Source organism: Protopterus annectens, chromosome 15.part0 (genome assembly GCF_019279795.1).
Source record: "Protopterus annectens isolate FY-2018-M chromosome 15.part0, PAN1.0, whole genome shotgun sequence".
Classification (NCBI taxonomy): domain Eukaryota; kingdom Metazoa; phylum Chordata; order Ceratodontiformes; family Protopteridae; genus Protopterus; species Protopterus annectens.
In genome coordinates this window covers 751,590,040-751,604,801 of record NC_056749.1, presented here as the reverse complement: position 1 = coordinate 751,604,801, position 14,762 = coordinate 751,590,040, and the positions used below count along the sequence as shown (strand labels likewise).

At 37.9% G+C, this 14,762-nt stretch overlaps 1 protein-coding gene across 1 annotated transcript in view; it reads left to right on the top strand.

Moving 5' to 3' along the window:
* Positions 1–14,762, top strand: part of LOC122790046 (NADPH oxidase 1-like) — a 351,263-nt gene that overhangs the window by 163,638 nt on the left and 172,863 nt on the right. The window contains exon 6 of the mRNA XM_044057612.1: positions 12,687–12,868. Within this exon, the coding sequence (XP_043913547.1) occupies positions 12,687–12,868 (182 nt within the window). The remainder of the gene's footprint in view (positions 1–12,686; positions 12,869–14,762) is intronic.

Genomic DNA, 14,762 nt, shown 5'->3' with positions numbered 1-14,762 from the left:
GCAATCATCCTGAAAGTGTTCATCTGGATTTGGAGATACTGGTGGAGAGATGCATGGGTTTTCTTCCTGTAAGAGCTGGAGTGCAATGTCAGTGTGTGCTTGCCTTTGTGATGCACTGTCACTTCCTGTAGAATTACTAACATGTTGTGGGGTGTGAAATCCTGCCATAACACTTGGGGACTGCATGCCACTTTCCTCAGGCTGCCTCATAAATATAACTGCTACCATCATCATCATCATCATCACCAACAGTCATTCTGCTGCAGATGTCCTCTAAATTTATTCGTACAATAGAACTGTTTGTTTCTGCTGCTGACCTTGTAAAAATGAATTGAATACATTGCTAGAAAAAAAGTAGCATATACATGTTAATAGTAATTGTTGTGTGTTAAATGGAATCATTCCATGTCAGCATTTAACTATCTATATAAACATATGCTACTGTTGTTAAACCAACTTTCCTGACAAATGTGTTGCTGCTGCAGGCATTGTTAACAGCCTGTGTTCACACCACCTGAGATGATCCCATTCCCATCATCTTCTGTGTCACAGTCATCCCATGAATGGTGAGGAAGTATTCCTCATCTGGTCTTAAAGGGATAAGTGTAGGAGGTCCCTCCCCTCAAATACTGCTATGGGCAATTGCATTCTGCCTGGCATTGGCTCTGGCCCATCCTACCATATGATTGGCCTTTGTTTTTGCACTGTGTTAATGTGCAGTTCTTACCACCAATAGCATTTATGCCCATAACTACTTGATTCCAGCCCTTTACTCTCTCAGTTTGTTTTGCCCGCCTTTTCTAAAAAGACATTTGCATAGTCCTAAGGGCAGACATAATGATACAGTTCTCCTCATAGCCAAAATGATCCTTTCTCTGCCTTGATCCCTGGTTTTGCATCATTACTGCACCTAAAATAATGTCAGAGTCATACAAAATAAAGATTTTGATGTAAACAACACAACAATGAACGCATGCCATCAATCAACACCTAAAAAAGTAAACATCTGAGTGAAAAACCACAGGTTAGGTGAAACACGATACATATTTATACACACATGCAGACTCTTAAGCCATCCAGATAACATGTTGTAGCAGTGTTTGCATCATCATGAAGATACTGACAGTAAAGCAAGCAGTTTCTTAACAGACCTTTAGACTTCCCCCACTACTCTCCTATGTTACACTGTCATTATTCATTCCAGAGCGACAATCAGAATCCCCCAGTAAATTACCATGTAGGGTGTGCCAAAAAACATCCTTGACAATTCAGCAATTTATAATTAAATCACGTTAATGTGGTCAGCTCTGCCATTTGTGCATAATCACTAAATGGCAGCAAAATAAACTTATCTTTCTCAGTGATCACAATGCATTTCTCTCCTGCTGTAATAAATTTCCATCAATAAATAAGTATTTCAGTATTCACATCTTCTTCTTCTTTCAGCTTTTTCCTAGTTAGGGGTCACCACAGAGGATCACCTGTCCACTCTTGGTTGACAGTGGAATTTTATGGTGTCGAGTTGCCAGCCCGGTGGCCAACCTTCCGCAGAAGGCACACACACGCACTCATGCCTAGGGCCAATTTGGAGTGTCCAGTCCACATACAGCATGTCTTTGGAATGTGGGAGGAAACCAAAGCACCCAGAGGAAACCCACGCGACCACAGGGAGGATATGCAGACTCCACACAGAAGGCACCCCAGCCAAGGATCGAACCAGAGAACCTCTTGCTGTGAGGTGGCAATGCTAACCGCTGCACCACCGTGGATGCCCCATTTAAATCTGACCACCATATCAGTAAAGCGTGCATTTCTTCGAATAAACCCAGTAGTATACCATCATTGTGAATTGTTTGCTAAAAATCTCTAACATTTTTAATCATTGTATTTACTTTACAAAGTCTGCAGTCTCCTAAACTGTTTACCACCTAACTCAAGTAATCTCAAGTTAATATGGCAATGTTCAACATATTCACATACGTTCGGTGTCACATACATGTTTTGTATGCAGACTCGGCCTTTTTATACTTATCTCTGTGAATCACAGTAATACTTGAATGCATAAGGCAACTTATCCATGTAAGCAGGCCTCTGATAGGGGTTCCTATCATGTAGTTGAACTTTTGCAAGTTCGAACCTCATATGGTCGAGACCATAAGTTCGAATTTGTAAAAGTTTGAGCGTTTCAATGGAAGTCTCCATAAGCAGAAGTTTCCATTTTGTTTAATGGGGTGTGATCTTGGAGTTGGTATATTTAAGTAGCGGGGGGGATTGGGGGGGCTTGCCCCCCCCTGCTTAAAACAGTTTATTTTGTTTAATGTTTTTTTTTTAATTCATAGTTGAAGTTTTGTAACTTCAAACATAATGGTTCGAACATTATAGTTCGAAGTTATAAGACTTCGACTATGTGATATAGACCCCTCTGATAGTCATGAATGTAGCCTCTGGTACTTTTGAATGCAATGCAGATGGCAGATGTGTTTGCAGCAGTCCACAGCAATCCCCAGAAGCTAGTGGGAATGCATGGATAACCTCAGTTTTTCTGTAAGGTTACAATGATTAGAAAAGAGAAAACAGAGTCATATACATGACAGTTTGCATCACCATGAAGAATAATCCCTGCCCATCCAAACTCATCTACTAAAAGTTGATACTGACATAGACAAGCAGATTTATTTCTGCAGAAGTAATTAAAAAAAGTAATAAATTAATATAATATATATATATATATATACACACACACACACACACACACACACACACACACACACACACACACACACACACACACACACACACATATATTACTACTGCAGTTATACTGCAGAAGGAATGCAAAATAAGTTATTCCTTTCTTATATACAGGCGCAATACTCCAAAAAGGTAGTAACAGTTGTAAGTAAGATAAAAACTGATGATTTCATTGACTTTTACCCACCATATAAATGAAATATGAATTTATCCCTTAAAAAAACATGTAGGTGGCAAAGCATTTTTGGTAAAACAAAATGTGCCAATTATAACAGTACCGGCTGTAATGCCCCTGCTTAACTGGGTTTGGTTAGAGTGATTTTACACCCTGGAGGGACTGGTTCTAAAGTACCACAGACCTGCTCATACTTTCTTCATTCTGGTACTGGCACTTCTAATGATGGCAGCACCTGTACAGGCAAGAGGCTGTGCTCTGAGCTGGTCTGACAAAGAGACCAAAATTATGTTCTAGCTTCTTAGGGAATCCTGTGCAAGAGGTTCTGACTGGAAAAAAATTATAACTGCTAGGAGTAGGCTGAGCACTTGTCAACCCTGGCAAGGATCACCTGCTCTGGCCCTCAGAGCCAACACAGGTACAATGAACTACAGAAATGTAGGCCTGACCAGCTGGCTGAATGGGCAGATTAGATGACAGTAAGAAGGCCAGAGGTCTCTAGTAAGTATTTTTTTTAAATCATATCAAATGTAGGTTTAAAAAAAGCTATAAAAATATTGCATAAATAAAAAGTATATGCTAGAAGAAGTATATATGTAATTATAATGCAAAAGAAAGCATAAACATATCTGTACACAGAATTGCATCTATATACAAATATGGAATGTTTATGTCATAACATGCTTTTGTGTATAAATACAAATCTATATTTATGAGTAAGGAAATTAATGTAACTATGCATATATGTGTATCTGTAAAATACAGATGTACATCTGCATGAGTATACTTACAGTTCTTTATTTCAATTATATAAATGTATGTATTTATACACTAGCAAAAAAACTGCATTGACACATCATTTCATGTGCAGTAAGTATTGCATTTGCCAGGTCCATAAATCCATAAAAAAAAACCCTTTTAGACCAATTATTTCAGGTTCTAAGTCAAAAACATTTAATATAGGGGTGGTTATTGATAGATGGACTAAACATGTGTATAAACACATTCCACATTTAATGATAGATTCCTGGAATTTTTTAGGTAAACTTACATCTGATTTGTGGAATGAAGGTTTAATTTACTTGACAATAGATGTTATAGATTTATTTTCAAGTATACCTAAGGACATTGGTTTAGAATATTTTAGCAATAGTTTGAGGAAGTTCTCTAATCTAAGTTGGGATAGGATTTGCTTAATAACAGATATGATGGCATTAATTCTAGACCACAATTATATAACATTTCAAGGACAATACTTCAGACAGAGCAAGGGGGTAGCTATGGGGGCGTCTTGTGCCCCCATTTTTGCTAACCTTGTAATGTTGGAATGGGAGTCAGAATTTTTGTTCAAAAGTAGATTCTATTCTGACATAGCATTTTATGCTAGATATTTAGATGATTTATTTATATTATGGAAGGGCCAAAAGGAGACAATAGGAGAATTTATTGAGTATATAAATAGTACGACACAATTTTTAAAGTTTACATACAATCTAAGTAGCAAGGGAATCGCCTATTTGGATACATATATAAATCACACGGATGAAGGTTTTGCATCCAGGATTTATAGAAAAACCACATTTTCAAATGATTATATTCAGTTCAATAGTAACCATCCACCCTATATATTCAAAAATGTTGTCAAGGGACAATGTATTAGAGCGGCATGTATGTCATCCACGAGGGAAGTTATGGATGCTGAATTGCAGGTTATTTTTAGGATGTTCAAGAACAGAGGATACCCTGTGGTTATGTTACAGGATACAGTAGACTATGTCTCAAAACAATGGGGTAATAAATATTTACCTCTGATGGGCAGGTATAACCAAGTTAATGGAGAAACAAACATGGAGAAAGTTGATAATGATCCTAGGGATGTAGCTTACAACAGGGTATGTGTTTCAATGTACACACCGTATGTGAATTACATCAGGGATATTGTATGTAGGCACTGGGACTTGATAACGACCTCTAATAATATAGGTACAAAATTAGGGGGTAATCCATTATTCGTTTATAAAACAGCTCCTAATATTAAAAGGTTATTAGAAAGGGCTGACAATTATGGAAAAGTTAAGGATATTCAGAAGGCGACCAAAAAATGTGGAACATGCAAACAATGTGGTCGAATTAATGAAGCAGCATTTGTTAGGCTGGCAGACATTAATAACACCTTTGTGAAGTGCAGGGCAGGTAATTGTAACACCAAACAGGTAGTACATCTTGCTACCTGCATTGCCTGTCCTGCATTTTACATAGGCAAAACAGAAAGACAGTTAAAAAGACGTATTTATGAACATTATTATAAAATACAAGTGCAGGATAAGAACAACGCTTTATATAGGCACATACAAGATAAAGGTGAAGAGCATTTATTTAAATTTGCTATTATTGACCAGGTTGTTAGTCTTGTATATGGAGGGGACGGAAAATGTCCTTGGCATTGAAAGAAAGCAAGTGGCAAATACATACAGATGCCATTAGATTCCCTGGTATCAATGACAGCATAAGCATTGAGCCTTTTTTAATATTAAGTTAGATCTTTAATATTAAGTTAGAAATTTAATGGATTTTTATGTGATTTTAAATATTTGCAGTATTAATATTTATAGGATGTTATACATTATAAATGTAATATGCATTGTTTTTAAAATTAAATTAGTTGATTAGTATAGAGTATTTGTAACATCTGTTTTTTAAATCTGAATTTGGAGGGTTGTTGCTTTAAATAAGTTGGCGCCATTTTTACTATATTTACTATATAAACTAGGAATAATTCCTGCCGTCTGGTTCTGAGGAAGACTGTATGTTGACAGTTGAAAGCGCTTAACCAGTGGATGTTCATTTTTACACAATAAAAGAAGTATTTTGTTCGAGCTGTGTTGGAAGTCATCCTAGTCTGCACCAGTTCTAGTCATTTTGTTCAGTATTTGCCAGTAGTTGTAACTACATGCAGACAACTTTTGTAAAGAAAGGATTTTGTTTGAATAGGCGAAAAAGTATTTATTAGTATGATAACTGTATAAGACAGTCATTTATTCCATAATATTAACTGTACATACAAGATGGTAAAATCAGCCATTCACCAAACCCTAGCCCGAGTGGAGGTTGGGGGTGGGTGGAGGTTAGAGTATCAAGTGAATGACCAGCACATGTTTAATGAGAGGTGATTAGTTGTATTACTTCTGTATACATTTCTACATAATTCCCATATATGTTTACACTTAATAAGCAGATAAGTATCAAAACGCACTGTTGTCATGAAATATATGCACTGCATCTACCTGTATCAGTAAATATGTTTTGTTTTATAAAGGTTGGTTTGGAAGAAAATTAAAACTTCCTTTCAGTTGTTCCATTTTTATGTTTGTACAGCTTCTGTCTTTGCCTAAAGAAAATTCATTGGGTTATTACTTAAAACTGAAACTTAAGTATACAGAACATAGTTGAAAATAGAACATACACTGAAAGTGTATGGTAAGATTCCAGAAAACACCCTTTCCCCAAACAGACAAACTGTGCACACATATAAAAGTGTAACAGTTTGAAGGATGATGCACTCCTACTATTTCAACTTGCGTTAAAGAAAATAGCACAGTACATCAATTTGTGCTTTACAGTTTCCATGCTTAATAAATAAAAGCATATTTCAGATATGAATAAATGTTTAAATAAATAAGCACGTGTACTAAGCAAGTACAATACTAACTGCAATGCCTTACAGAGTAGTACTAGGAGTTATGTCACAAATATTAAGGAAAACAGTCAGAGACACATGAACAACCATGCTGTTATGTATCCTTTACACAGCTGAAGAGGCGATAACTCACCTCATCAAAACAGGAGACTGTCAAGACTGACTGAAGGTGCTCATAAGTTTGAATAAAAACATAACCATTTAAAAAAGAAATGTCAAATAAAAAATGCTGTTTTGTCTTTCACTGATTTTGTTACTGTATATAACTGCAAGAGCATTTATGCACAAAGATAAGAGAATGACTAAAGTGCTTTAAGTACAATATTGTAGCCAAATCCATATCAACCAGAAATTTCAAATGTATTACCATTTCTTATGTTAAACCAGCATATCTCATTAATATCAGTAAACTGTAAATGTAAAAAACACAATACTTGATATCAATATATTGATTGTTTTTGTGTATGCATGCACATTTCCCACACATTTTGTTTTAGCTGACTAAAGATTTAATAAAAATACAATTCAGTGCTAATAAAGACTGGAATGATATGGAGCACTGTGTGTGAATTTGTTATCTGCATTTCTTCTTTGTCCGCCCCCCCCCCTTTTTATTTTACTTCTGCATGACTTTGTCCTTCTTTATTTTCTTTCTCTCCCATTTCCGTTTATTGTTTTATAGGTCCAAAAGGTTAGGGAATGGTCACCCCTTGCCTGTCCAGTTCGAGGTAGTGGCACTGGTCCTGTATTCACCCTGGCATGTGGCAGCCTGGCAAGTCTCAGTCACCATGGGCTTAGGACTTAGTTGAGGACGTGGTGGAGCAGGTATTGTAGAGATGCCTTCAGCCAGTCCAGTACTCTTTTAATTGGGTAGAGGACTTGCTGCCCTGGTTGGTACTGACCACAGCTCCACCACAGGCCCCAGACTCCTCAGCATCAGGGTCCTCCATTGCAACAACATCACCAGTGGAAAACTTTGAGGTCCTATAGACCAGGGTTTCTTGTTGGACTGGTCTCCTCTTCACCCCTCAACTCCCCTTATCCTTTCTCCTACACCTTCTTATCTATTTCCCACCCAAGCAACCCTCTTATATTAAAAACGAAAAAAAAAATGAAAAAATAGGAGTGTCTATCCCTCCAGAGAATAATAGTACCCCACCTGTCCCACTTTCTCCATCACAACTCTTGATTTTTCCCTTTTGTGTTCCCCTCTTTATGTCTTCCATTTTTCTGTCTTTCATATTGCTCCTTTCCATTCTTTAAAGCAATCAACAGGGTGTCCACATAAGGATACCCCTATATAAAACATATTAAACACTTTACTGTTTTTTAAATATTAATATTAAAGGTTGCATTGTCTGGCACTTGCCTTAAGTCTTTCAAGTGTGACTGTGTTCATTCTCAGTATCTATATATCTATGGCATTATACAAAGCATAAGGTTTTCATCTAGTTCTTTACACATACTTATGGACCTACTTCAGATAATTTATGCTTTTGCCAGTAGTGGGAATAATTGTTAAAATGCCTTTGGATTTAGTCAGCACTAATAGCATGTGCTTAGTTTATTTACATATAGGCGTACTGGCGCTCTTTGTGAATTACCACTACGCAATTACAAACCTCTGATACCACCCTTAGTATCATGTACCACATTCCAAACATACACTTGAGCAAGTATAGCAATGATAATAGCAATGTAGATGAGGAATGGGTATTTTAAAAAATGCATTAGTAGGCTAGTTCATTTGTCAGCTGTTAGCAAACTATTCCTTAATACTGAAAAAGACAAATTAGTGCATGTAGTACACCTAGGAAGGAATAACTTGGGGCACATTTTCCCCTCTGGATACACATATAAATAAATAAATGATATATATATATATATAGTTCTTGGTATTGAGATGTCACATATCTTCATGACTGGAAAATAGTCTGAGACAATTTCCAGCAAAAGCTAATAGAACCATAGATTAAAACAGATTCTTGGACAAATGTAACATTGTAAAATTATATTAGTCAAAGATAAGAACCATACTGGAAAATGACATGCTGTTGTAATTCTACTAAATGAAATGTAACATAAAGAGACAAGTGCAATAAAGAAATAAAAAAAAAAAACTTAAATTTTCCACAATGAGAAGTCTAAAACACCAAGAACACATTATAAACCACAGATGTTTATGAGTGGATTTGAATGTAATCCATAAGACATACAAAAGTAAGCCAATTGAAATCACGGAGCTTCAGGAAAACACTGCTTCCAGGTAAAGGAAAGTTCAGGTGCACCTAGGCGCTATTAACGAGTGATACAACACAACTATTAATGATACAAAACAACTATCAGTTTAAGATCAAATATTAACATTTCAGAGACTTCTAACAAATTATAGCACATTACTGGATAAATAGATATTAGAAATAAATTGTATAACAAGGTTTCTTTCATAAGAAATTAAAAAAATTTTCTGTACAGACCTAACAAGGAAATGATAGTTACAGGATTTGAATAAGCCTTAGTCTATCACCACAATCATGGATTGCTGTCGACTGGGCTTTGACAAAAATACATTAAGTGCCATTATAGTTCTTTAGTTGGCAAGATAAACAGTGGTCATCCACCTCCAAGGAAAAGTGCCTAACCTTCTCTACACACCTGCCCTAGTATTTACTTAAACTTCCCTACACACCTGCCCTAGTACGTACCTAACCTTCCTTACACACCTGCCCTAGCATATACATAACCTTCCCTAAACATCTGCACTAGCATGTACTTAACCTTCCCTACACACCTGCCCTAAAAAGTACCTAACCTTCCCTACACACCTGTCCTAGTACATGCCTAACCTTCCCTATGCACCTGCCATAGCATGTACCTAAACTTCCCTACACACCTGCCCTAGCATGTACCTACCCTTTCTTACACACCTGCGCTAGAATGTACCTAATCTTCCCTACACACCTGCCCTAGTACATACCTAACATTACCTACACACCTGCCCTGGTATGTACCTAACCTTCCTACACACCCGCCCTACCGTGTACCTAACCTTCCCTAAACACCTGCCCTACTATGTCCCTAACCTTCCCTACACATATGCCCTAACATGAACCTAACCTGCACTACGCACCTGTCCTAGTATGTACCTAACCCTCCCTACACACCTGCCCCAGAATGTACCTAACCCTCCCTACACACCTGCCCTAGTATGTACCTAATCTTCCCTGCACACCTGCTGTAGTGTGTACCTAACCTTCCCTACACACTTGCCCAAGTGTGTAGCTAACCTTCTCTACACACCTGCCCTAGTACGTACCTAACCTTCCCTAGACACCTGCCCTAGTATGCGCCTAAGCTTCCCTACACACTTGCCCTAGCATGTACCTAACCTTCCCTACACACCTGCTCTTGTGTGTACCTAACATTCCCTACGCTCCTGCCCTAGCATGTATGAAACCTTCCCTACATACCTGTCCCAGCATGTACCTAACCTTCCCTACACACCTGTCCTAATACATACGTAAACTTCCCTACACACCTGCCCTACTATGTGCCTAACCTTCCGTATGCATCTGCCCTAGCATATACCTAAACTTCCATAGACACCTGTCCTAGTACGTACATAACTTTCCCTACACACCTGCTCTAGCATGTACCTAATCTTTCCTACACACCTGCCCTAGCTTGTACCCAACCTTCCCTATGCACCTGCCCTAGTACATACCTAACCCTCCCTACACAACTGCCCTAGTACGTACCTAACCTTACCTACACACCTGCCCTAGTATGAACCTAACCTTCCCTACACACTTGCTCTAGTATATACTAAACCCTAAAAAAGCTAAGAATCTTAAGGCTTATTTTGAACATCATTCAACTACACGTGCAAGGACAGTGGGTATGTACAAATGCCAAGTGTGCAATTACTGCCAATATATCACTGAATCTAATAGATTCAAAGTTCACGATCAACAATACTATTTGAGACTGAGAGTGAACTGTAATTCTAAAATGGTAGTTTACCTAGCTCAGTGCCAGTCATGTTTGGCCTTCTATACTGGTAAAACAGAGAGGAGGCTTCGTGACCGCATTTATGAGCACATTTATGCTATCAGAAAACATAAATCTGAGAACGCCTTGGCGAAACACATTTAACAGTACCCTGACCACTCCTTCAAGTTTATAATTATTGATCAAATTTGTCAGAATTCTCGGGGTGGACCAGATACATTTAAGTTAGAAGAATTAGAGTTAAGCTGGCAGATCAGGTTGAATGCTTACAATATACCCGGCTTAAATGATGGTTGTTCGATTAGTAGCATTCTCAAACTCAAAAGTCTCATTATATAATACATTGATTTTTTACGTTGTTGTTTGTTTTATGTCCAGTTTTATTACTGTTTTTTATATTTTATTGTATGGTATTTTGTATAGTACAATTTAGGATGTCTGACTTTTTGTAATAACTGGATTGTTTACAAGGTTAGTTTTTATTAGCTAGTGAGTGGTGTTCCAAGTGGCTGTAAAATTTAGCTATTCCTTTAAATGATTTTCTTTCTTTAAATGATTTTATTGAGTTAATGACTAGTTAATTGCTACTATATTTAAAAGTTTTTTTCACGTGATGCAAAATGTCTGAGGAAGTTTGTAATTGTAACAAACAAAAAGCGCTTAACACTTTAAATTTCTGGTGCCGTTCCACAGTTTCTTCACCTGTTTTTTGTTTTACAGTTTGTTTTTTGCTTATTTGATTTTTTAATATACCAAACCCTCCCTATGCACCTGCCCTAGTACGCACCTATCTTTCCCTACATACCTGCCCTAGAATGTACCTAACCTTCCCTACACACCTGCCCTAGCATGTACCTAACCTTCCCTACAGACTTGTCTTAGAACATACCTAACCTTCCCTACACACATGCCCCAGCAAGTACCTACCCTTCCCTACGCACCTGCCCTAGTATGTACCTAACCTTCTCTACACACCTACCCTACTACATAACTGCACACTTGCCCTAATATGTACCTAATTTTCACTACACACCTGCCTAGTATGTACCTAACCTTCCTTACACACTTGCCTACCATGTACCTAACCTTCACTACATACCTGCCCTAATATCTACCTAACCTTCCCTATGAATATATGTCAGTAATGTCTAAGCTTCCATATTTACATGGCCCAGTAAGTGCATCACATTTCCAGTACATATACCCCAAGTGAATTACCTTTCTTATGCAGATGCACCAGTAATTGCCTAATCTTCCCTTTGTCCATGTTCCCTTGATTTCCTAACCTTCCCTATGCACATGCCCCATTAAGTACCTGACCTTCCTTGTACATATGCCCCAGTAAGCATGTAATCTTTCCTATACATGTGTCCCAGTGAGTGCTTGACCTTTCCTAGTCACGTGTCCCAGTAGATGCTTAACCTTCTCTGCACACATGTCCCAGTAGGTACCTAAACTTCCATATGCACATGCCGCAGTAGGTGCCCATGTTTGGGAATGCAGTGGCTGTGGCTGGAGAATAGCACTTACTTACCCAACTGATATAGCCCTGCAGAGAACCCTGCACCCCTTAAAAGCAAGTGCATTCCATCAGGTGTCCAAGTCTCAGCTGAAGAGTCACTGCATGGGTGCACATCCCGGAGAAATGTCATTTCCAGCTCCCAAGGAGAGACAATCAGGTAAAGCCTCATCACTGCTAATTATCTGATACTCGGGTCATCTGTTGTGAAACATATGCCCAGCTCCCAAGCCAAGAAGCCAGTCTTACTGCTAATGACCCTTACCCTCTCACACCAAGGACATCTGTGGTACAAGTACATGCCCTGGTCCTAAACCATGAGGTCAGCCCCACTGCTGATAAGATATTAAATAAGATAACTCTTACAAACCAGGGAGGACAAAGAATAGGATGTGCTACAAGTTAAAAAAAAGTCTCCAGATTGTAAAGATTTTTCACTTATCTTCTAATGATCTACTCTCTGTCTTTTAATGATGTAGAAAATTATATAATCCATCACCCAAAGTAAATAAATGTATTTTCTTTTCTAACAGACGCCCACATATGTTGCTTTCACCACCATAGCTGGACTGACTGGGGTTATCATCACCTTATGCCTTATCCTTATAATAACATCATCCACAGAGACCATTCGTAGGTCTTATTATGAAGTGTTCTGGTACACTCACCATCTCTTCATTATATTCTTTGCTGGACTTGTCTTCCATGGAGCAGGGTAAATCATTTTTTTTATTATGATTATTTTTTTTTCTTAGTATTTTTATGCTGGCAAATGAAATAATGATGTCTGATGGTAATTATTGGGCATAGAAGCTACTGCAGTCTGCAAAGGTAAGCCAGACATACAAAAGTGTCATCTGCTCCGTCTTTTTCTTTATTTGGTGTTATTTATATACTTTTTTATTTTGCATTGCAGCTTGAAATGTTAATTCCACAAGTAAAGGACACATAACTGTAATTAGAAAAAGTATATTTTTTCAAACTGATTGTGATAACAGATATCACTGTTACTAAACAGATCCCAGCAGTACTGATATTATATAGCTTTTAAGATTACTGAACATTATTACATTTTATTCTAAAAGTATCGGCACTTTAGCAAAGTAAGAGAATAAAGTGTGCCAATATTCGTTTGTGATCCTTATTAATATACAGATAAATTTTGGCATAGTTTGAGTATTGGAGTAAGACAGGATGTCATCATGATTTCAAGATTCGGGTTTATACTTTTACCTTTATAGGCAAATAAAAATGGTAAAAACTCTTCACTGATAATCCTAAACATGATCGATTTATATTGTCAACAGGGAAGACATCTCCTGACACCTAGTGAAAAACATAAAGCTCTGAAATGTTTTATGGAAGTCCTTAACATTTTTATTTCTTTTTTGCAGACTGTGACTTTTCGGGATAAATATACATTATCAAAATCCCAAAACATATTCATTTGTTTGTTGTTACTTTTTCCTCACAGTTTCTGCCATTCCACCAGAAGGAATCCATGCCGCATAGCTCATAGTTAATACCACACAAGAACACAGTTAACCAAAAATGAATCCTAACAATATCCAAAGATAAACTTCCTACACTCTATTCCACATACCTGAATCTCACACCTTCCATTGTTTGGTACACTGTCATATTCAGCCCCAAGCAATGCTAATACTCAATCTGTCATCAAACATTAGAAGGCATATTACAGTATACTTTCAAATATGAATTAAAGAATCCAACAATTCATAATTCCGATCATACGTCAGTCTCAGTGCAAGAAATCTGGGCAAAGTCTAAAATAATGCAGACACAAATGCAAAAAACTAGGGACAGATTTTAAATATTGCTCTAATAAACTTTGAAATTTGCTATAAGAATAAGATTTGTGTTAGCGTGCATTTACATTTAAAGATATGAAGTCTGAAACTAAATGTAAGGCATTATTTAATTACTTCAATCCTCAGTGAATTGCCAGAAAAAAAAATTTATGAGGAAAAGGCCAAAAATATGAGGCAAAATTCTGGATAGTTGAGATGTATGATTCCAAAATTCTCACAACTGCCCATTCAGACTATTCATCTCATTCTGTTTAGAGCAGACATGGGCAAACTACGGCCTAGGAGCCACATGCGGCCCGTTAAACGTTTTGATTCGGCTCGCCAAACTTGGCACCCCTTCATTTCTTTTTTTAAAATTTTCATGCTGTCGGGGCTGACGTCATCATGTGCGTGATGACGTCAGCACCGTAAGGCTACCAGCCAGTCGGAATTGAGCTCAAGGAGCTCACATCATCATTCCGGCTGGCTGGCGGTTAAGTTAACAGTCAGCGGGAATGCAACATGTGGAACAGAAGAGGCTGACTCAGCGAGCCCTGAAACGGATTCATGGCAGCAGCAAAGGGGCCAGGGATATAGCGAGCTCACGGAGCTGGGATTAATGGCGTTAGCAGGCTGGGGGATACAGCGAGCCCTGAAACGGAGCCGGGCCCAGGATTAATGGCAGCAGCAGCAACATGAGGATGGATTGAACAGAAGACGCCGAGCACTACTCAGGGTAAGAGAGAGAGTGTGTGTGTGTGTGTGTGTGTGTGTGTGTGTGTGTGTGTGTGTGTGTGT